This window comes from Euprymna scolopes, chromosome 9 (genome assembly GCF_053919585.1).
Source record: "Euprymna scolopes isolate OS-2025 chromosome 9, ASM5391958v1, whole genome shotgun sequence".
Taxonomy (NCBI): domain Eukaryota; kingdom Metazoa; phylum Mollusca; class Cephalopoda; order Sepiida; family Sepiolidae; genus Euprymna; species Euprymna scolopes.
The window spans coordinates 149,352,666-149,377,919 of record NC_136490.1 but is presented as its reverse complement, the minus strand read 5'-3'; the positions used below and the strand labels follow the sequence as shown (position 1 = coordinate 149,377,919).

The 25,254-nt window shown below is 35.0% G+C and overlaps 1 protein-coding gene across 1 annotated transcript in view; it reads left to right on the top strand.

Annotated features, from left to right (window-relative positions):
• Positions 1 to 25,254, top strand: part of LOC145284900 (chymotrypsin-like elastase family member 1) — a 102,599-nt gene that overhangs the window by 5,127 nt on the left and 72,218 nt on the right. The window contains exon 2 of the mRNA XM_080133976.1: positions 14,529 to 14,715. Coding sequence (XP_079990102.1) covers positions 14,529 to 14,715 — 187 coding nt within the window. The remainder of the gene's footprint in view (positions 1 to 14,528; positions 14,716 to 25,254) is intronic.

The following is a 25,254-nucleotide window of genomic DNA, read 5'->3' as shown; positions in this document are numbered from 1 at the left end:
GAAAACCAATATCGTATTTAAATTTACCGCAAATAAGTAATTTTCTGAAAATATAGTAATGTAATTCCTTATGTTATCGCTGGTGGACATATTGGTATGAGCAAACGCGTGTGCAAACGCAACTCAGAGACTGTGCGCGGTGTTTCTCAATCTGTGGTATGCTTTTCTTTTCGATCTGATTATTTTAAAAAATATTTATTAGTCGCTGGCATTCCTCCGTTACCATTTGGAGTGCAACATTTTGGGAAATTAGATCACGTATTCTTAGAATACGTGATCTAATTTCTTTTTCTCTTGGCGTTGTTGGACCTTGGACAAAAATGAGACATTTGAGCGTTGTTTTGGTGGAACTACCTATGTTACCTACGAATGAACTGATCCATCTATGATATAAATCTTACCTGTCTGTTTACATCCATGTATGTATTTAGGTTTGTATGTCTACCGAAAACGTTCGATGGAGGCGAGGAATTTTCATGAGATTGGTATCGTTTTGAAGCCCGACCCATCGGACGACAAATATCGAAAAATTGACTAAAGATATTAATTCCTTCACCCTCAACTGGCCACTTTTCTACAGGGAGGGGCCGCTTTTTTCGCCGATATTTCCGAAAGTTATCCCATCTTTTTTAAGATTGACTAACCTTAATTTAAACCTACATCACTTCCGGTTTGGCGATTGGCGCAGCAGCAAAGTTGTCAAGTTTTTCACGTTCTTTTCCTTCTTCGCGGTACGGGTTCGAGCCTACCTGCCTACTACCACTTTTCTTTTTGCTCAGCACACTTCCAAATGTTATGTAATGGGTGTTATTAAGATGACGTATGTATTGTTCTTTGGTGTTGACTGTTTCTATTAGGAAGAGTCTTAGTGTGTTCATGCGTGTGATCATGTGAGATACTAGATATTATATATATTCATTGGGAGTATTCATATTGTCTTAGGATGTTCATGTTTGTGGAGATAGCATATTGGAGACATAAACAGGGTATATATAAAGAGAGAGACAGTTCTGTATATATATAATAAACAGTGTACCTGTTACTACAAGAGAGCCTAGCCTGTAGACCGAGAGATAGTGTATTTGGAATTTACGTTTAACAGTTGTGCATATAATATAAACACGTTACCTTTTTCGTTGTAATGATGCACACAGAAAGACGGCAGTTATAACAACATATGATTATACGTTTATTTCTTCTTCGACCGGTCGGACATGATTTTGTATTTCAGGGATTCAAAGTTGTTACAGGGTTATCTCTAAACCCTCTCGCTTCTATAGGGAGCCTTGACTCTAACGGAGAATCGGTCTGATCTCCTCTGCTTCTCTGATCTGACTCCTTTCTCTGGCTTCTTCTCTCTGACTGATTCTGATTCTGACTTCTCTAACTGAATTCATAACTCATGACGTCACTGCATGACCAAGCACGTGCATATGAAAACACATGGCACGACATGCCTCAGTGTTTAAACATGCATTGTTATTCACATGTTTCTTACAAAGCCGACCCTCTAACCTAATTTTCGTAACCCACTTTACAAATAACATTTTCCATTGTCCGTTTTTAAATTCCTTATGTTAATTTTCATTTTTATAACAAACCAAATTCATCATTATATTACTTTTTCAATAAACAGATATCTAACTATTTTGTGAGCTAAACAATGGCAATTCCACATTCCTTATTTTCAATAACATTCTGTATTTATTTTAACTTATGATTTGGAATTCTTAATTCCAAGTCTAGCTTCGCAAGTTCGAATACTTGACTATCCTATTTCATATTTACATTTAACTAATTCCATGTTTTTTACTTACATGAAAAGGGGACAGCCCTTATCATGTAACACAAACACTTGGGCAACGTCGGGCACCCAGGCTAGAACACAATAAATACAAGACAAGGCCGTAAGGAGGCCGTCGCTATCCGCCGGATGGACCAACAACTCGCACTTTTGTATGCTCTTGTATGCCCACATTTTACTACTTTCTTCCCGCGTTCTGTTTTTCTTGTAATACTTTAAACAAGGTTATGAGAGTAGTAACCTATATTCAATAGTCCACGAAGGAAACTTGAGTTTAAACACCCCAGTGTTCATAGAATCCTGGCGAAACTAGGATTCGAAGAACTACGGCAGGTATCGAGTTTAAATACCCCAGTGTAATTATAACATTGACGGATGAAGAACTCTGGAATTCATTAAACACTGACTGTCCAAAACACTAACAAAATATCAACGAAGCGTCTTTGTATTGAAAAGAAAACTAAGTGTGGGCTCGGCGTGGAAAAACACATCATTTGCAACCATTACATTGACTGGAAAAACAACGTTTTTTTTTAACAGAGTGAACACACATCAACGGTGAAAAAAGTAAAAAAAAAAAACTGCGTAATAGAAAAATATGAGACAGAATATTTATTGCTGTTCTTCTGTTTTTCCACTACAGTTAGCCGACAGTGAATTTGCACTGGAATAAAAGATACGGATCTCGTGTTTTTTTTCTTTTTTTGTCTTCGCTCTTAAATATTTCAGAACAATTGTTTCGCGTAATTTTTCTTTAATGAAGAAAATACATTGGAAGGATTATGAATTAAAGCGGGACATTAAAACTGTTAATGCAGCTAAGTACAACGTTTTTTAATGCCAAAATTAGTTGGAACTGAATTGGTTTTTCACCTCCCCCAGTTGTTCTACAAAGACTAAAACTTTATTTAAACAGTGTTTAATTTACTAAACAATAAAAGAATCTGTACATTTTTTAATTTTACCAATCATACAAGGATGAACGTGCGCAGACAGCGTTAGAACAGTTAGTAAAACAATAACTACAACAGAAAAAGAAATTATTTGAACACCAGAAATGCACGGATGAAAACCAGTAAATACAAACAATAGCAGCTAGGAAAAAAGACGAAACAAATTACAGGTTTAACAACATGAAAATTAAGAACTGCCAAAACAGTTACTTGACCGGCAACAACGCATGGAGGAACCACTTGTCCAAGTCTTAAAAATAATGCGTAAACTGAGAATAATACCGAATTTTTACAAGACTCAATATAGAACGAGATTAATAACTTCTGCTACACACTAGAAGATAAGTCATTTTCAGCTTACTACAGAAGATACAAGGACTTTAATATAGACTATCAGCACTGAAAGAAAATGATCGCTTGCTATTAGGAAAATTTGAGACTGCTGAACATAATAAATTCGTGGATTTTATTTTGCCACGTAAAACTTCGGAGCTATATTTCGCCAATACGGTGGAGCTTCTTACATAATTCTTTAGTCCAAAAGTCACTTTATTCCATAAATGATGGAAAGGCTTGAATATGAAAAACGACGAAGATGACTTCGCAACATATGCGGCCATGTTTAGTAAACACTGCGACGAATTTAAACTATTAGATCTTAATTAAGACAATTTTAGATGTCTAGTATTTCCATAAGGACTCACTCATATTAAAACTTACATCTGTCTGAAAAAACTTTATCCTGAAACCTGGTTTACTAATACCTTATTGTTTCTGTTCAATTGTATATATTTAAGTATATTTTGAAAACTTTCAATTAATAAATGCAATTAAAATATTTACATATCAATATGTAATAAAAACTTAGATCATCCTTAGATTACATAAGCTTAAATATTCTTAAAGTTTTGACAGATTCAAAGGTCTTTTTCATTTGCATAACCTTCTATAAAAACTGTTATAATAACTAAGTCATTTTTCTTTTTAATTTTATTGTATCGTTTTGTTGAGTATAATTAATAGTTTAATGCATATAATAAAATATGGTCAATTGTGAAAACATTTTGATTCATTCTCTTTCTACAACATATTTAAACAATCGCTGACATAATTATGGGATTATGTTCTATATCTGTAAAACAACCTCTTTGTGTAAAGTTTGCTATTGTAATAACACTTCATAACTAATTTCCTTTTCTTTGTCTATGGATCTTTGTGCTGATCATATTTCTTTGCATGTATTTACTTGCATTACCTGAAATACAAGATCACCTATCAATGAGCACCTGCTAATCATGATGTTCAGATCTTATAGATTTTTTAGGTGTCATTTTGTTTTTTAGTTGGTGCATGTAGCAACACCAGGCCCAGGCTTATTATATCTGTGATGCTGTCCTAAGGATAGTATTTATTTATACCATAGAAATAACAGTGCGCCATTGCACATGTATGTGTTAAATGTTTACATTAAAGAATGTTGATGAGTATTTGTTTCCATAGCTTATAATTCTGAAACGACTTGTTTCATCACCTATATATATATATATATATATATATATATATATATATATATATATATCAATCGCTTTAAATATCTATACACATATTCACATGCAATATCTTTGCATAAAGTTGATTAAGTATTCTTTTATACGTATTTACGTATGACGGCATCCAATCAGGGTGGGTTGAGTTTGCTTCAAATGAATTTGCCACATCACAAGTAAAAGCATTCCATCCTCGTCTGTCGACTGCTTCCTCACCAAAAAACGTGAGAAACAGTCATAGCTTCCGAGTAAACTTTGATCTTGCGAGCCACATCCTTAGTTGATCACCACTCTTCTTGTGCCATCCCGGTAGTGTTGTTGATTCTATTGCCTTGTGAATCAGATATTCTTTCATGAAATCTATATTCATTATTTTTTTTATAATTTTCTTTTTTGTAATTTTTTTTTTCAGATGTAGCACTTGTGGTAAGGGATTCTCAAGAACACAATCACTTCAGTCGCATATTTTGTCACATGGGCAATTGCTAACATAATTATCGGATTATGTTCTATATATGTAAAACAGCCTCTTTGTGTAAAGTTTGATTTTGTAATAGCACTCCATAACTAATTTCCTTTTCTTCGTCTATGTGATCTTTGTGCTAGAGTCATATTTATTTACACGTATTTGCTTGTATTTCCTGAAATCAGAAGGACCAACGTTCATACAGGATAAGAAACCCGGATCACGTATCAAGGAGCACCTGCTAATCATGATGTTCAGATCTTTTTTTCGTTTTTAAGTGTAATTTTTAAAAAAGATTTGTTGGTGCATGCAGCAACACCAGATCCAGACTTATTTTATCTGTGATCCTAAGAATAGTATTTATCTATGCCATAGAAATAACTGTGCACCATCGCACACATTCTAGTGTACACTCTATACATTTAAAAAAATATTTACAAGATTATTCGTAAATAGCATAAACCCTTCATTAAACTGAAATATCGATTACATTTTCTTAAACTGACTGATTAGATACATAGTTTTGGTTATCAACTTTTCGATGGGATAAATGCGAGAATCCAATATGAAGTAGTGCGACTGTGCCATCCGTCTGTTGTCAACATCACGACTGACGTATGTTTATGTTAAACAAATCATAAGGCAAATATTTCTGCTAAGCAGTCTGATGTAAGATCATTAAATTACAAAATAATACAGAAATTTGCGCTGACCTCAGCGACAGCTGTTATTGCACACGTTCATATATCATTTGTCTATTTTCTCAAAGAAATGTTTATTGTTATTGCAATCCTTATGCTAATTCCTTGCCACAGTTGAAATAAATTTTGTTTGTTTTTTAAGTTTCTGTTTTCGTTTTTCTAAGTAAAATAATCGATGGTTTTCCGTTGTATATTTTGTTGCTGTCAAAATTATTCATTTCCTCAGCCTCGACCACATTGCCGAAGCAGGATGCTCATACATCTGTGTTATTACAATGCCACTTCGTATTATTCGGTCTATTGTACTCATTTCGAGTGATATTCTCGCAACGTTTCGGCTGACATAACTTTCGATCTTCTTCAGGTGTATTTTGTTGAACTCTGGAATCTGCACGGAATTTCGAACGGAAACTTTAATTTAATCTACAGAGTAGAATGCTCTCGTTCCGTCAGCCTTCATCAGGTAGAAGTTTTATGCCACTATAATTTGCCGGGGAAAGAGTGTGCCCGTGTCGTGGGGATGTTTCTGGAATGGCTGTTACATTCTGGGCACGATAACTAGCTCCCCAGATGTTAAAAAACATGGAGCGATAGACGCATTTCTTATATCAATATCTTATATATAAGATTGATTAAGGGATCTGTTAATTGATCTTCTCTTCGAATTCTCGACATCATCAGTGACTTTCATTGTAGAATTAATTCTCTTAAAAGACTTCAAATATATATTCCATGTATTCAAAGAGAATTCAAATTTATTCCATGTATGCGTTTAGAAAAGTAATTTCGTGTTTATAGGAGTGTATAAAGTATAAAAACGATTAAAAATATTTTATTTTAATATTTAAGTGGTCCTCCGCTCCTAGTCACAAAATGTAGCGAAATAGCACTGAAAGACGTTGGAAAAGCTGGATTTTTTGTTTTGGGCATCCATTTCTTGCAAAATTTTTCCAAATTTCGTCATCGTTTATGAAAGAGGATTTTTTAAAAAGTTTTATTTATTTTTTTTTTAATTTAGAACGCATTAGCATTCATTTCAATCTGCGTCAACATTAAAAACAGTTGTGTTTTCATATTTGTAATAAATAATTAGAAACTGAAATTTGAATGTTTCACATTCCCATATATTTATTGTCACATTACATTGTAGTCTACATTGCACTGTAAATAATCTACTCTTGTTTTTATACAAATTTTTTTATATATCAAGTTAAAAATGCAAAAGACAAGTATCATGATTTAATTGTGCTCTAAATAGAAACATTCATTTGAACGCGCCTCTGTCAAATCAAAGAACCTACATTTGATTTTCTATGAGTGGCTTACTACTTGTGCGGTGATAATGACTTGTATAAAATGTTAAAATGAAAATATCAAGTATTATGATACACTTATGATTCAAATAGAAACGTTCACTTCGAACGCGCCTTTGTCATATCAAAGGTTCTACTGTTGATTTTTATATGTCGAGCCTTTCGGCTTGTGTGATAATAAAACTTCTCAAATACACTTGTCATGTAAAGCTGTGTAAAGGGTTAACTTTGGACAAAATCACCTGTTCCTTCTTTAATCGAATTATTCCACTTATCAATTTTGGTACTTATCCAAGATATTCCGATACAAACCTTATCTAAGAACACTACCAGACACATAAAACATTTTTGTATCAAATTTCATAAAAATCGGCCAAACCGTTTTCGAGTCCATAGGAATGAACTCGTACAGACACACACAGTTACTTTCATATAATAGTAGACAGATAATATTAAATGTTTGTGATAGAGATTGATAATCAGTATCATTATGGTTATTTATCACGCGCGTGCACACACACAAAAACATATAACCAAAAAAATTCTAATATATATCAAAACTAAAAACCTACTATCAATAAACTTTACAAACAGTTCAGGATATTACTACTGTTGGTAAAGTTATTAAAATAATTAAACAATGAAATAAATATACACATTATTATATATATAAATCGTTCAAAACCAGTGAGATTATTCTATCCTCGACGATGAACTCAGAAGAATTAGAAAGTGTTCTAACTTAAAACAAACTAGCATTTTAGCCCGGCGTTGCCCGGGTGTTTGGAGGTGTATGTTGAGTAAAAAAAAAACAAAACAAAAAAACAAACAAACAAAAAAAGCGGTCAATTTTTTAACCTTTGACCCCTATTATGACCCCTTCACATTTATTGTTTTGGGCTCAAATCATGTTAAGTTAGATCCATGTCCAAGGAATATATATCTTAGATTTCAAGTCTTTAGACCCAAAATTGTCGTAGGAGTTTGGTAGAGTTCTCAAAGGTCAAACCGTTGAACTTTGACCCTTTAACAGCCAAATTTCTGGCCGAAAACCGATCACATAGATTTTCCCAAATCTCAGTGCCCTGTATATCAAATTTCGAGTGTGTAGACTTAAAATTGAGTTATTGCGTAGGGAAATGTACACACAGAGACAGACACGCAGATACAGACACGTTCACTTTTATGGATATACTAGCATGTAGTGGTAGTAGGGAGGCAGGATCAAACCGTACCGCGAAGGAGGAAAAAACGTGACGTCTTTGCTGTTACAACCATCGCCAAACCAGAAGTGACGTAGATTTAAATTAAAGCTAGACAATCGAAAAGAGGGGATGACTTTCGAAAATATGGCCGAAAAAAAAACAACCCCTCCCTGTATAAAAGTGCCAAGTTGAGGGTGAAAAATTAATGTTTTTAGCCAATATGTTGGTATTTGTCGTCTGAAGGGTCAAGCTTCAAAACGATACTGATCTTGTGAAAATCCGTCGCCTCTGTCGGAAGTTTTAGGCAGACATGCAAATATACGTACATAGATTTATATATTGCTAGCTCAAATTTTCGACCCAAACCGAGTAAAAAGCTTGCCCTATGCTCTTTATGTAAAATTTCAAATGTTAAGACCAGAAATTGTCTGAATAATTTGGTAGACTACAGAGGTCAATTATTTTTAAACTTTAACCCCTATTATGACCCCTTATATTTGTTTTGGGCTCATATCAAGTTATTAAGATCCATGTCCAAGGAACCTATGTCTTAAATTTCAAGTCTTTAGACCCAAAATTGTCGGAGTTTGGTAGAGTTCTCAAAGGTCAAACCGTTGAACTTTGACCCTTGAACAGCCAAATTTCTGGCGGAAAACCGATCACATAGATTTTCCCAAATCTCAGTACCCTGTATATCAAATTTCGAGTGTGTACACTAAAAATTGACAGTTATTTCGTAGTATGTTGAGCAAAAAAAACAAAGTGGTAGTAGGAAGGCAGGCTTGAACCCATACCGCAAACGAGGAAAAGAACGGGGAAAAATCTGACGTCTATGATGTTACGACCACCGCCAAACCGGAAGTGACATTTTTTAAAATTTAGGCTAGACAATCGAAAGGAGCGGATGACTTTAAAAAATATCGGCGAAAAAAGTGACCCGCCCCTGTAGAAAAGTGCCCAGTTTAAGGTGAAGATATTAATGTTTTTAGCCAATTTTTCGATATTTGTCGTCTGAAAGGTCGAACTTCAAACGATACTGATCTTGGTAAAATCCGTCGCCTCTGTCGAAAGTGTTGGGCAGACATGCAAATATACATGCATTTATATATTGGTAACTAAAAATTTTCGACCCAAACCGATTAAAAAGCTTGCCCTATCTCTGAATACCCTTTATATAAAATTTCAATGTTTAGACCAGAAATTGTTAGTTAGATCCATGTCCAAGGAACCTATATCTATAGTAAAGATCCTTCGCCAGTAGCGATTAAGTCATAACGAATTATGATGCGGATCACTCCCATTACACATTAAGATAACGTATTTGCAAATAAAAAAGAAACATGCTACGTGAGTAAAGGAAAAGGCAAGAAATATACGTAAACAAAATAGTAGTTGAACGGTATGAGGATATGACGAATGTGTCGTGTTTTGTAACGAGAGAAAACTAAGCGCTTCACTTCAGTTTCTCCATTGGAAGCATGCGAATGGAACATGCTAATACAGTATAGAAATAATCTAAGCTGAATGTTACCAATGTTTGTCTGTCTGCGCGTCACTCATTTCTTTAGATAAGAAGTAAGTTTTAGACATAAAGCATTAGTCATAAATTTCTGTCTCCTAAGTTCATCCTCTCTAATAAAATCTTTGTGTCTTTTCATGCAAAGGAGGCCAAGGCAAAAAATAGCAGTCACTTTTTTCTCGTTGGAACCACATTTATTTTCGGGTACTTTTCCGAATAAAACGTGATCTAGATCCACCTCTCTATCGTGATCATCTGTCCGTCTCTAACGTGATCGTGAGCTTCTCGAACATGTCCCTCAAACATGATCCTTATCGTCAGTGTACGCACACGTTTATTTTTATAATATTTTTCTTTTTCCTTGCAGTGACGTCACTTCGCACACGGTTCGGTCATTTGCATACAGCTGTCATAAGCGCGCTCGCACTCTGTTACATTATTTTTACATTGCTTCCACTACGCCACTTGTTTTTGCAGATATTTATCATAGTTTGATGAAAGAACCCGTAGCATAGTGAATAAAGTACTTGGTTAAAATCCGGCTATAATTTACAATCTTCTTGAGGACTAAAGTTCAATCTTCAGTCCAGACGACACTAAAATACACCTGTCAATTACTTAAGATTCTACTCAGTCATGGCTGACGGAACGACAGCATGATATCCCTTTGGTTTAAATGAAGGTTACTGTAAGAAATTCCGTGGAGATTTTCTAGTTTGAATAGATATACCCGAAGAAGGTCGGAAATTACATCGATCGAAACATTGTGGAAATAACACTTGATATGCAAACAGCAGTCTGAAAAATCGAAATAATACCAACGACATTTAAACTAAAGAGAAAGGATTAATCATGCTGAGGTTTAAATGTAATGTGAACAGAATTCCTGTTAGAAACGATCCCATATACAAGGTGGAACGATAAATCGACATGATTTCATTGCCGTTTGATGAAAACCGGTTTTCTTTTTTGTTTTTTGCATACACTCTACTAGTTGGCAAGTTGTGTACAAATCCCAAGAGCGATACGAGCCTTCTATCATGTCTGAAAGTGACACAATGTTCAAGCGAGATCGAAGATGTGTCACTATACAACTCATGCTCTCCACCGATCCAATTTAGGACGACAGGACTATTGCCAGCACTCTCAAATTACAAATCCGGACGATTCAAGGCTTGAGACCACACAGCTAAACGCATCGCACCACCCACGGTTATGATTTTTAGTTTGGTTTTAAGTGGAGGAAACATCATGCCACCTCACATCTTCGAAGTCAGCTTGAAAGTTCACATCAAAGTGTACTTCGATGTGCTAAAGAGTATGGTAATCCCCCCGGTTCAATAAGGTGGCCGCTGGTAGATCCTTGTGTCGTAGAGGACTCTGCGCCAGTCCACAAGTCCAAAGAGACCCAAGAGTGCTACGACTTTGTACCCTTCTCTAATTGGCCCTCCCACCATCACTAACATGACCTCCCACAACACCAAAGCCAGCCTGATCCCCGCCATCCGCCGAGTATTCTTTGAACCCCCACCAGCGCTTGTGGAAAAGGCACACTTGAACGTAATTAAAATTTAGGTTCATTTTTGCACTGCGCTGACCTTGAGATGTAATAAGTGTTTCGTTATCGACCATTCTCATCATTATAAAAACCTTCCTGGTGTGATACCGGGAAAGAATCATGAAGCTCCTTCAAACTGCCATAACTGAAAACAAATGCGACTTATTCAAATAATAAATCTAATATATAAAATGCGATATGTCTGTCTGTCTGTCTCCATATTTTCAAACTCTATTTTATCCGAAACTTAAAATCGCAGAGGGCGCTAGGAACCTCAAATGATTAATGATTTTTTAAAATTTGGACCCATTTTTACCCTTTAAAAACTATTTTATCCAGCTAAATACCCATAAAAGAACATATACATTTTGTATATTCATCTTAATTTATTTTAAATTGTCACGTTGGTACAGTGGTAATGCCACCAGTTTTTAATGCAACGGTTTCGGTTTCAATTCTATCTGATAGAACTCAAATACTTTTAACTTGTCCAGATTTCGTATTTATTATTTTAGAGTCGTTATTTCAAAAGTAAAAAAAAAAAAAAAAATCATATTTAAGCGTATTTTTCACCCAGGCAAAGCCGGGTGCCCCCCCCCAGTAAAAGAAATAAAAATAAAAATACCCTGTATTTTGTGGACAATGCATATGGTGGTATATGGGTAATTTTGTGTGCAATGATTAAGGCCAAGACAACAGAATATTCTTTTCATTGTTTCGACTCTCGTGTATATATCCGTTAATATTTTATATTTATTATATAAAGTGGTGTGGCTTTCGGTAGATTAACTATCTCTTACTGTATCGAATATATACTCGATAGCTAAAACAATAAGAATATTCTGTTGTCTTAGCCCTAGCAATGATAGAATAAAACTTACTGCTGATTATGTTATAAGAGTGTTTTCAGAAAACATCTGCTTGCAAGAAACATTCTTCCGGGAAAATAGTGATATTCACACAGACAAACAAACAAATTACACTCGATACAAGTGTATAAATATGGATACACATAGCTCGACGGACGGAAAATCTGTAGTTGTAAATAATAAGATTTCGCAAGATCGTACTTGACACAGATTCTTAGACAGTTGTATCAGTAACATTGTACAAGCTCATGACAATCTGTTACATCAAGCTGCCATCAGGCCTGACCATGATAAATTAACCCTCAAACCATTTATCCTGTTAAGTAACTTTAATAGTCATAATGAAATATGGAGCAGTAAAAGTACAAATAAAAAAGAGCATGTTATTGAAAAGATAATAAATGAAACTTATGTCTGCCTCTACAACAATAAAACCAACAGATATACACGGATTTAGAACCAATCTAGACGAAATAGAATGATTGCTTCCGCAATTTCCCGGATATTCCAGTACTGTGAAACTAACCTACACTCCCTGATTCTCTCTAAATGATTTGACGTAGCTGGATACCACTCGTCCCTTAATTTTGTCGTAAAGATTCAAACAGACATATGCAAAGACTTGAAATAGGATGTTACGAATAACGAATGTAGGTTCCTTGACAGGTTCCAGGAAACAAAATCTAGAATCATACAATCAAACCACGATGTGCTTCAACTAATGTTGCGTTGTAAGGTAAGGTTAATAATATTTCTTCTACTGTCATCTTTCAATTCAAGATTGTACCCTACTATTAGCGTCCAAACACACGTATTTGATGATTTTAATGCAAACTACAGTAAATTACTTGGTTCCATGAGCTTTACAGATTAAAAATTTCTTTTTACAGTATGTCACTTTCCCGATCACCGCTCAGATAGTGAGAATTAGCCAGCTTCGCTTCTTGATCTATTCTTGACTACACTACTTGAGACTTGCATAGTGAATGCCCATAACCTGTTCAGAAACGTATATTTGCTTATATTGGCAGATATCACCCTTAATTCTCGACTCCAACCTGAAAAACCATTGCTTAAAACGGATAGAAACAATAAAAAGGCTGATTGGGAATCCATCAGAGAACACACAAGAAACGTCCCATAGAGTAATATATTTTTTCTTCTTGCTCAACAGTGCGTAAATTAAGCCATTGAATGGGCCAAAGCAGGCATTGGAGCATTTATTCTCTTGCAGAATTTTTTAGAGCAAGCTGAATTCTCTCCAATGGATTACTTCAACCTGTGCAGCCGCCATAGTGATAAAGTAGAAAGCATTCTACAAATACAGTCGCTATAAATCAGATACAAATCGAAAAATATTGATAGAACCTAGAAATCATTTTAAGAGCGCAGTAGCCAATGAAGGTCCTTTATATATAAGAATCTAATTGACGCTTGTCATTATGTTCATCAAATGGATACCAGAAAGCGAAGCTGAGGATAAAAAAGGGTTGAACAAAGACTACCAATGCTAAGAAGTACTCTCTGTGGTTAAATAGTCAAGAGTTAACTATTATATATCTTCAAAGTAACAATTTCCGGGGCTAAAATTGATGCACTGTTGACAAGAAAAATAAATAATAATCTTATTATTTCGAGGGTTACGTAATGTGTTTTTTTCTTTAAACTAATCATTTTTATAACGGTTATTTCGCTTAAAACAAATTCTACTTTTTTAAACTGAATTATTTTAATTTTGTTTTCGTTGCAACAAACTGTAACGATACGTAACGGTGTTCTTTTTTTAAAACCGAGGTGCATTTTAATTTTAAAAACTATTTATTCATTTCGATTTTTTATCAGAGGTTTTAAAAGAAAGTTTTAACAGTTGTGTTACGTAATGTGATTTTTTAAACTAATCATTTTTATAACGGTTATTTCGTTTCACTTTGTTTTCCTTGCAACACACAGTAACGAGAAACTTTTCTAAACTGAGTTCGCTTAAACTAGTCTTCGCGTACATTTTCTTTATCTGTCCGATTACATTTTCCTGTTTTTATCCGTTCGTTTATTTTCGAGTTAGCAGCTGTGTCCAGACTCACCTTCATCTCCACCCGTGCAACGCCGGGTACCCATGCTAGTAAAAAAATAAATAAATAAAAAATGTAACTATGGTTGTAAACATTATTAGTTAGTGTTAAAATTTCAAATTAATGTTTTTCATATTTATTTTAGAAATTATCTTGTTAGCAGGGCAAAGGTTTTTCATTGAGCACTAAGGGCCTCCATGATGTCCTGAAGTTTTGGAAAGCCTGCTTTAGAGATTGACCATTTGTGTTCAGCAACTCTCTCCACTTCACGTGGCTTATCTCGCCCTTCTCCATAAAACATGCCGCACCTTTTGCGCCTTTTTCTGATTTTCCCTGCACGTGCAACAAAGAAAGCACACATTTTGCTTATTTGAAGTAAGGTTGTTGGTAGCACCACTACTACAATTCTATACTACAATGCGTACGTGACTAACTTTAAACAAGAATAAGTAATCCCGTGAACTTCATCCATTTTTTTGCATACATTTTTATCAGCGATATGCCATTTTTCCTTTTCAATACAGCCATAATAACCGATGCTATTTTGTCTGGTGTTGCCATTTACCCTGGTGAATACCCTTCGCTGGTGTTTTTAGCTACAGTATATGCCGAAAAGCAGTATCCAGCTGACAAACGGGTACGTGGTTGTGGTGGAACACTTGTTGATTCCCGATGGGTATTGACAGCAGCTCATTGTTTCTTTGACCATGCGTAAGTATAGTTCTTCACTTCTTTTTTTTTTCCTCCGTTTTCTCCTTTTTTCCTCTTCTCCACTATCATAAACTAAGATTCAAATAATGCTATCCATCTCATTAAGGTTCTCTTGGCTAATACAGACACCAATGCTTAACAGTAAAATCAGCTCACGTCATCTGCAGACATTTGCCTGGCATATATATATCCATACTTTCACAATATCTATTAGAACGATAAAGAAGTATAACATGGGTTCTCCCACAGTTTCTCGATTACGAACCAAATTATAGCTTAGTACTTCAGCTTTTTTCATACACTCATAATTAGGTGTGATGAAGCCTCTTTGCTAGGTTACTTTCTTAGTGGTTTGCAGTCAAAGTATTATATACGTATTAGAAGAGCCCATTTTGTGTCGAAAATGGAATCAGACCCACAACATATAGATCCTAGGTATGTCTTTAGAATATTCTTGAGCCAAATGCTCCAGCAGATTTTTAATGGCAATTAATTTAATACAACATGTATTCAGAATCGCAATTATTATCATATCGTATGAATCCAAACATTGCATCATTTGTTTCCTCGTCAGAATTCTTTCTCGTAAAATATCGGGTACTAACGGGAGGTACCATGTGAAGGTTGCCAACATGCTTAGTGAAAGTGCTTTTATGGAACGAACTGGATTCTAACTTGGACTGACGACCTGGATGTTACACGTTGTTAACCACTTGACCAGAGTCAATTCCCAGAAGCGCAATAATACAACTCGGCATTTGATTGGATCATTGCGATTTGAATGATTGCATATGCGCACATTTGTTCGAGGAATCATTTTTTTGCTGACGATATTCTTTTTTCATCTCCTAGAATAAAACATAAGCCCTTGTTTTGCCCATTAGTTTGAAGAAAATGTATGTATTACACGCGCCGACAATTGACAAAGAGTACCTAACCATTCCTCTTTCAGCACTTTTCCTTTACTATATTCTCCTCCTCCCACCAGTTACGTCTCGTTCCATACGCTATTGATTCTCAAAACATCTGCCGAATCGTTGTGTGAATAACACTTAAGATAAGAACAATAGTCCGAACAGTTCAAATAATGCAAATTATTCAATACTCATATTCAATACTCATATTCAATAGTCATATTCAATACTCATATTGAATATTCAGAAACATCTGCGCAAAATATACTGTTTTAAAAATCTATACAATACTAAATTCTGATAATTTTGTCTTTGATTTATTCCAAACAAGGCACATTGCAATCTGCTTATGTCGAAGTGGCAGCGAGATGTTGTTCACATTACATTTAAATTTATGCATGTTGGTACAGTAAGAGAAACAGAAAATAGGAGTCGGATTCCAAACGCTAGCAATACGCGGAAACAGCTATTAGAGTAGAAAACCTTCCAAAATTTGGGGAACCATTATGGTGAAGGAATGGAAGTTTGCTGTCAGGGTTGGTGGAGATATTTACACCGAGGAGATACAAGTGCAACAAGTTCACTACAGCACATTCCATTAAAGTATTTGTAAAACATGCAGATGGATGTAAAATTGCGGCGATTGGACAAGAGCTGGAGGATTGCAGGTAGTTGCTTTTTTTGAATCCCGTCTAAGAGTGATAGGCAAGCGGTTGGTGCACGTCCAGATGTGACAACAATACTCCTTTATGGATGATGGTGGCTTTGTAGATATAGAGAATGTGAGAAGTTTTCTTGCACGTAAGAGAGAACCCATCTTCTTTGTAGCAGACATGGCAATGTCTTCCTCGGAATTGTTCAGCAATTCTTTACATAGAATATAATGCATATCCACGTAAGCTCATTTTCGGGTATTACTAGCAGGTTGCTCGATGGTGCCTGGTCGTAAAATACGCTTAAATATACTTTAATTTATGAAGATTTTGTATTCATTGTTAGAAAGCTAATTTTCTATCTGCTGTTATATTGCACCCAATATATAGTAGTGATTTAAACAGTTAAAATATGACTTTGCTTCCAAAAGGTAGAATCGAAACCAAAACATTTAGCTTTCCAGGATTATTCGCTACCATCTGAGCTAAAACAACATGCAGATCAAAGTTTATTTGAGATAAGTTTTGCAAACTTTATATCTATTAATATAGAACCAATACTCTATTGCTTAATATATATATTGCGTCTGGGTGAGGCCCCGTGTTTTGACAAGCTTCTGGGTTCGACCTTTACTCCTGATCTGAAATGGAACACGTACATCAAGTCTGTTGCCAAGGTCGCTGGAAAAATGGTGGGATCCTTCTACCGCTCCAGAATATATCTCACTACTGATGCTATTCTCTATCTATATAAAAGCCAAGTACGTCCAAGGATGGAATACTGTTGCCATATCTGGGCAGGAGCTGCCAAAAACAGCCTATCCTGCCTTGACAGAGTACAAAATAGACTTCGTGGCTTAGTGGGGGATGCCCTTTTCTCTACCCTGCAACCCCTCTCCCACAGAAGAGACGTTGCGAGCCTATCCTTGTTTTATCGTTATTTTCATGGCAGGTGCTCGTCTGAACTCCAATCCCTGGTCCCCCCTCGCCAATCTTTCACGAAAAACACCCGTCTAGCTGAATCCACTGTGAAAAATTTCCCCCACTCTATATCTGTGCCTAAATCAAAACGCGGATTCCATGAACAAAGCTTCTTTCTTAGAACTGCACGCCTGTGGAACTCTGTTCCGTCTGCCTGCTTCCCTCCGGACTACAACGTGGATGTCTTCAAGTCTAATGTTAACAAATTCCTAATGAATCACCCCCTTAAGTAAACACTTCATCAAATCTCCACACTAACGTAATGTACTTGCAATAACCCTTATCCCTGAGTGGCTTCCGGGCCTTGATAAGTGGTGATCACTGTGTAAAAAAAAAAAAAAAGAACTATAATACTGATTTTTAAAAGTAAGAAAAATATGTTTTCAGTGTCATAAGCTACAATCGAAAGTAAAACATATAACTCTCCAGCATTATTTGTTACCTTCCTACCTTTACACATACGCATATAAAAACGAAAACATAACTTTGTTTAAGATATAAATGTATATTTGCGCATGCGTACACATTTAGTCGACTCCATTTTTCAAAATTTTGATCCCCTTAGCAACTATTTTTACCCCAATCGAATTTATTCCTCTGATCCATATGTATATGTTTCAAATCTATAGATCAAAAATTGACTAAGTAGTTTGGTAGACCGTTCTTCACACAGACACTATTACTTATATAGTTATTGATTAATGTTTTTATTAGTCATTTTCTAAAATATAATTACAAACAACTGTAACTTAATGCCTTGTTTATTAAATACGTCCTGTAATTTTTTATACTCAGCATTATAAAATGACGGTCAAAGGTAAGTAGAGCAATCCATAAAAGTAATAACATCTTTCCACAAATTTCTAATGAAAAACAGTATTTATTTTTATGTATGTGGACTTTCATTGATTTATATTATTTAAACCTTACTAATATAGTTTTGTCTTGTTTTTAAATTGTAACATCAACTATGGTTTGGAATTGCCCAACAAATTTGAAGCCTAATTATATAAGAATGTACATTGAGATGAGTAGCTGGAAATACATGAAGATGAACAGCAACCAATATTAGAGACAACATACAGATTAGTTTTGGCACGATTAATCAGAATCGGGAATGAAAAAATCGAACTATTTATAGAGGTATTGAAACCGGAAAAATGTGTGCCCATTTTCTGATGCCAAACGGCCATTTTTAATTGTCTTTTTTATTTGATTTTGTTTGAAGCAAAATTTTCCATTGTTGGTAATAATGATAAAATAAGGAATATTTATTGATTTTTAACAACCAGTAAAACTAAAATCGATAGATCATCCCCAACAAAGTGTATTTTTGCGTTTAGGAAACTATTTTTACATTTAACATGTGTTTTTACGGTAATTAGGGGGAAAATAAGAACTGTATAAATCTCTACCGATTACTATTCTTTATAATTAAATATTTAATTATACCGCAATCAGGAATTTAGTACGGAATCGGGAATTATGCTGGAATACACCAATACAAATTCAAACATAGTCTGCATTGGTTTGGCTCCTATAAGAGTAATGTTCTACAGAGAAGACTTTATTTGTTTTTAACAGTTTCTTCATTGTATAGATAATGATTTTTTCAAACAGCAGTTCATCTATATAGGAAAATATAAAGAACGGAAGACATTAAGCAAACTTGATTTGAAATTAAATGAACTAGAAAGGATGATATGCCGTAAAAATGATTTCTAAAATATAATGCTGTCAAAGAATAATATTTTAAGAATGCTGCTTTTAATAACATTCTAAAAGAATTATGTTTTTAAAGAATGTTTTTCCAAAATTTTTTTCAAAGAACCTAACTTGATTCGGCATTAAATATCTAATATAGAGTAAAACAAAACAAAGAAAACAAATAAATAAAAATACAAATGGATTCTGTAGACATTTTCCAAAGAATGGCATAAAAAATATGACCGAGTTTCTAGTCGTATTATTGATCTAAAATACCTTTTTTTTTTATTGTTTCCTTACTAAGAGATTTTTCTAGTTTCCACAACTTGATAACGAGTCAGGTATTTCGTAATTTTTTTTCGTCATCTTTTCACGTAAATTAAAGATAGATGAATCGTTGTTTGATGGTAAAATAGATGTGTATAATGTAACAAAAAATACGAAAGTAATCATTTTCTTTTTTACATGAGGACGCATATTAAAAAACAAAACCGGGTGTTCTTAAGATGCGCCCATTCCATCTGCGCGTTTAATGATGAAAATGTTTTTTTTTAAACTAAAGTGTGATAACAATGCTTTGTCGTTGGTTGGTTGTTTTTGTTTTACGGCATATCAACCCTTTTCGGGTTATTTAATGCCGAATCCAAAGATTTTGAAGAATTTTTTTTTTAATAGAATATATTTGTTGTTTTCACGTCGGTTTCTATTTAACCCATAGTTGGGACCCTAACAGGTACTACCACTCCGGGTCAGAGTGGACCTGGGAGCAATGGTAATTAAAGGGTGGCTCCACATTCCCCAAAGCCCTCAAGCTGGGACCTCACCACTGGATATAGTTTAAGGTCATATCCAGGACCCCAATTGAGGGACTTTTATCCTCTGCAGGGGGGGGGGCAGTCGACATATTTTAATGCCCCACCGACAGGGCCAATGCTTTGTCAGTCTTAACTTATGTTTTAACAGATCGGCGAAACTAATTTTAAAAGTTAATCATGACGTTATTGGTTTGGTTGTTTTTACGGCATGTCAAACTTTTCGGTTTATTTAATGCCGAATGAAGTAATTTTGGAAAATGAATTAAACTTCAAGTTGTTGATATATCTTTAAATCTTTCCTAAAACTGCCCGTCTGTGGAACTCTGTCCTGGTGGTCTGTTTTCCTACTGACTACAATATTGTCATCTTCAAGTACAACGTAAACAAGGCCATTGGATCGTCTTTGTAAATAATCTGACTATACCAAATTTTCCCTTACAAACGATTACTAGATTACTGTCCCGATGACTACAATAATTAACCCTTATCCTCGAATGGCCTCCAGGCTTTAAATATATTTTTACAAAGGTGTTATTAGATATCATAGTATTTGGTTTGTTTGTTTTATAGAGGAAAGCTGTTGTTTTTGTTTTTGACTTTGCAGAACATAATTGAGTTCCGCAAAGGAAAAAACTAAACAAAAACTCAATATCAATGCCTGCATTTTAGATCAGGAAACCGGTATCTTCGGATAACTCTATCTGGTAGCATCAGGCGTGACGCATATATTATTTCAATATTAAATGGTAATAGATTCAATATGAATATTGATGATTTGTATCATTTGAGATTTTTGAACTACTGTTCTTATTTTGAGTGATATTTACACAAAGTTTCGGCCGATGTAACCACCAACCTTCTTTGGGTGTATCTTATCGAACTGTATTTAATGAACGGGAAAAGCATGATTTTGTCCCATCAGCGACGGTCGAGTAGAAATCTTAAGTAATTCGCAATTTTATTATAATTATCGCCATCACGAAAGATTGAACCTTGACACTAGAATAGTGTCACTTAGAACCGATTTTTACTTCCTACTTTGTCATGTAACGACCTGTGCTGTAACGGATAGATTAGTTTAAAATAATATTTTTAAGCAAAGCGTGGAATGTTAACGAATGCGCTATTTCAAGCAAGTGTTTGAAAATATAATTATAATTTCAGACGTACACGTGACAGACACAAATGTAATTCAAACCGTAACTACTATATAGAAATAAAGCGTTACTAATAAACAGAACACTATTTACACATGTGTAACAGATCAACGAAAATGCTATTTCATACTTCATTCAAAACTTGACATTACAGATCAACGTATGAATAATAAACAAACGAACATGCTTTCTTCAAACTAAAGCCTGAAACGAGACAATAACGGTCGCATAAAAATAGTTATACTTGTTGAAAAAAATAACACGATACGTGAGTGAAATAAGAGGACTTAATGGATAGGTAGTAAAACTGTTTGCTACCATCTGTATGGGAATACGTATTTGAAAGAGATATTTTGATCGGAAGTAATATATTAATTTTCAAACGGAGTTTAAGTGTACGCATTGTTTTGCGAAACACATTATTGTAAGTGATGAGTGTGACAGATCTATTTAGGAAATGTTCTATTCAGGCTTTTCAAAAAATAATCGAACTATATTATATTAAACTAAATAAGGATAGCTCAACTGGAATGTTATTTCGTCACTCTTTCACGATTATTTCGGTCTAGCATATAGATGAGAATACCATTTCTACTTAAACGTGTTAAGGAAATAACACTCAGTCAACGATAGTTTGTGAATACTTCTCGTCATGTTTATGCTAGTTGCCGAGGGCCTTTCGGTTCCAAAGGGGCTTGACTGGATTGTGACGTGCGCACATGTGTTGTTTCTGAAATAAAATCACTGAAAAGCAATGAAGAAGAAAGTTGTGTGTTACTTTATACAACTTTTCAGAAGTGACTTTCTTATGTGATTGGTTGAAATAAATTGATGATTTCAGCTGTTGTCCAATCGAAAGTCGATGCTTAAAAATAAATACAATGATGCTGATGTTTCCAACAAAAGCCACGTATTTATTTATAACTAAAACATTGCAGACCAATTAAAAATTTACACGTGATATATCAACGAAACTCTCTTTTCAAATTATTGACTTACCGAAAAAATACCATTTAAGGGTGATGTTCGTCCATCAGAACGACACGGAACGTCCGATCATCCGGGAAGGGATGGGGTGGTCATCATCAGTGAGTGCGGAGATCATTGATTAGCCTAATCAGCGCTTGTAAAGTTATGCTGCAGTGGAAACAAGTGATGGCAGCATTTCTTTCCTGTTTGCAGCATGTGTCGAGGCCCATAAAAGCATTGTTCTTTCTTTCCTGTTTGCATTTTTCTGCAGTAGATTCGCTCCCACTTTGATATTTGGTTGGTGCAAAAATAATATCGGTTTTTGACGCATATATCTGATAAAAACGACATTATTTTTGCACCAGCATAATATTAGTTGTCACTGTCGTGAACAGCGACACGCTATTTTATCTTTTCAGAAACTATCTGCTTAAATGATAATAGTTCAACATTGCAAACCTTTAGTGATGTCTTTAGAGTGTCTTTAAAACGTATTCTCTGGCCGTCATGCGAGCGCTTTCCGTGCTGGATCTCACACAACAGACTCTTTTGGAGTATTCTGTAGTCTGGCATGCGAGTTACATGATCAACTCAGCAAAGCTGGGCTTTCATCAGAATGGTAGAAATGCCCGGTACGAGTGGGAACTTTTGGGTCTGGTATCCTTTTCTTCCAGTTTATGCCAAGTAGTGTCTTCAGCCTGGTGGCGTAGAAGCAATTTAGTTTTCTGGCGTTGATAGACGAATCACGGCACGCATCTATAAAGCATGATGATCAATACAACAGCTTTGTATATTACATTGATGCAACTGTCTTTTCAAACAAACAATAAAGTAATTGTTGTCGATCTGTCAAACTTAAGCTCACAGAACGACCGACATAACCTCTTTTGGACGATTTTGTAATAAAATAGTCTAATAAATATATGCATATGACGATGAAAATGTAATTGAAGACTGATGCGACAGACAAAGCCTCTCAGTGATGTGCAAGGACGCATTTACAGAAATTATTACAAAGAGAAAAAATATCGACTAAATAAATCTTCTAAAACAAACCTTAAAAATAAAAAGAAAATAATATATCAATTCTTCTAAAAAATACATTTTTATTCGTTTGGAGGAATTTAATGTTTAGCTGTTTATTTGCTTTGTGCGATCCTTTCCTCGATGGAAATAATGTCGAAAGGTAAGGAAAGAAATCCCAGCCACCCAGAAAACACATTCTGATTCTGAACAAACTCGTCAGTATTTACCGGTAAGGGTGTACCAGACAATTGGTCTTCTCTTCCGCCTGTCCGCTGTCATATTGTCAGCTGAATAAAAATAACACAAACTCCGAAACATGCTGTAAATATTAGTTTCACTCTGTGTGTGTGTGTGTGAAACCATCGACTTTCTGAACGCTAAGGTGCACATTTACGTCTTCTGTCGAGGCTGTGTTCGTCAGTTTCCGTCAGCTCCTCTTTATTTGACTCGAGATACAATCTGTGTTCGACTATCTCAAACTGGAAAACTCTCGACAAACTGTCCTGAATCTTCACAAGCCCCAGACTGTCTGCAACTGTCGCAAAACTCATTGCCACTTCTAAAAGAACTCTAAGCATATTAACCTTCACTGTCCGGTCTTTGTGTCCGAAATTACAGCCACACCTTGATTAACAATCCTATTTTAGTTTCCTTTGTGTACACCGGTGAACAACTTCCTATGCCTTTGTTCTGCTAAAAAAAACGGATTTTCTTTTTTGTATATTTTATTCATCTTTTTTACTTTTTGATACTTGAGTGGAATGTCGATGGTCTCATAGTATATAATAAAATAGAATTTACGAAAAAAACATTGATTCACTTATTTGTATACATATATCTACGTATTTATAAATTATAGAAAATGAAAATTGAATCCTTGATTAAAATAAAAGCTACACAATGTTTTATATATATCGGGACTCTACGTTAGCAAGTAAAGATTAAGTTAAATACTATACATTTCGGCAGGGGTTATATTAGTACACGCCAGAATAAGCTAGCGGTAAACAGAAATATACCAAGTTACAGAAAGAGTGATTAAAGCGGGGGTCAAAGGTTGATCCTCTAGATAAAATCCGCTAGAAATGCAGTTGTCGAATAATACGAGACAATAATAACGTCATGTTTTCGGGCGACAGAACAGGTTCTAGTTAGTTTGAGGCATGAAGCGATACAAGCAAGATTCGCCCGAAAATGTATAGAGAATCTAAGTGAATGCCGATCTGCGTCTCTCAATCTCCATAATTAAGACTAAGTTTAGAAAATTGAGTAAATAATTTATGAGGTCTCTTCCCCAATGAGTAACTCTCTTTCTTAAATAGAACTTTTGAAATCTCAGAAAGTTTCCATTGTAGTTTCATGCATGAGTAGATTCGTCTTAATGTAACGTTATTTGGTGTTACACTTTATTTATTATCACTTTTATTTTTATTAATTACTAAATAAAAATCCGAGTTGGAATCTATTCTTTTTTAATAAAAAGTTATTAACGTTTTTTTCTCATCTCGACACCACACATGTACATCTAGCCTGAATCGCATTTCTTCTTCGTCGGACCGTATGCTGGCCACAACCTACCCATTCTCGTCCTCGACTTTACACGTCCTATCTTTTCGATGTGCACTTTCCTTCTCTATCGAGAACGTGGTGCATTTTCTCTCCTCTTTTCCCTTTCTTTTCTTCCGCACACTTCCTAATTTGCGTCCTCGCGTTTTTCGACTACTGCTGCTGCTAATCTCTTCGCAAGTCATCCCCCCCTTCGCCGCTGCTGATACTCTCACACGCGCTCGTGTGTACTTTGTTACATTAAATTAAACAAAAGATGAACAACCACGAGAAGATCACGGCTCACACATGGAAAAGCGATGATGAAAAGATTAGAAGATCGTCACCCACGCATTTATGTAGAAAGACATCGTTCTATTGTTTTGCTGATCGCTCAAGGCCGAGAACACACATATTCAAAAGTACCCGTTTACGTAAATGATCATGTGCGAATTGTTTGCACAACGTTAAAAAGCTACAAATTTACAAAAGCTTTAAAATAAACCTACAAATGCCAATATTTAAACTGCAATTCAGTTTTAGACAACAAAGCTAAATCTTAATAATACACATTGTCTTAGTAAAAGATTGAGACATATCTTGAGGGAATGGTGGAAGGATGCCGAAAATGAGATGGCTTGGAGATTTATGTTTGGGTATTTCAAGATCAATGAGTCAGTTAAACAATGCAATGAAATACAAGAAGTCTTGGGGAAACGATTATTAATTTTTGATATGAGCATTGATTATTCGTATTAAGCTGAGAACAGTA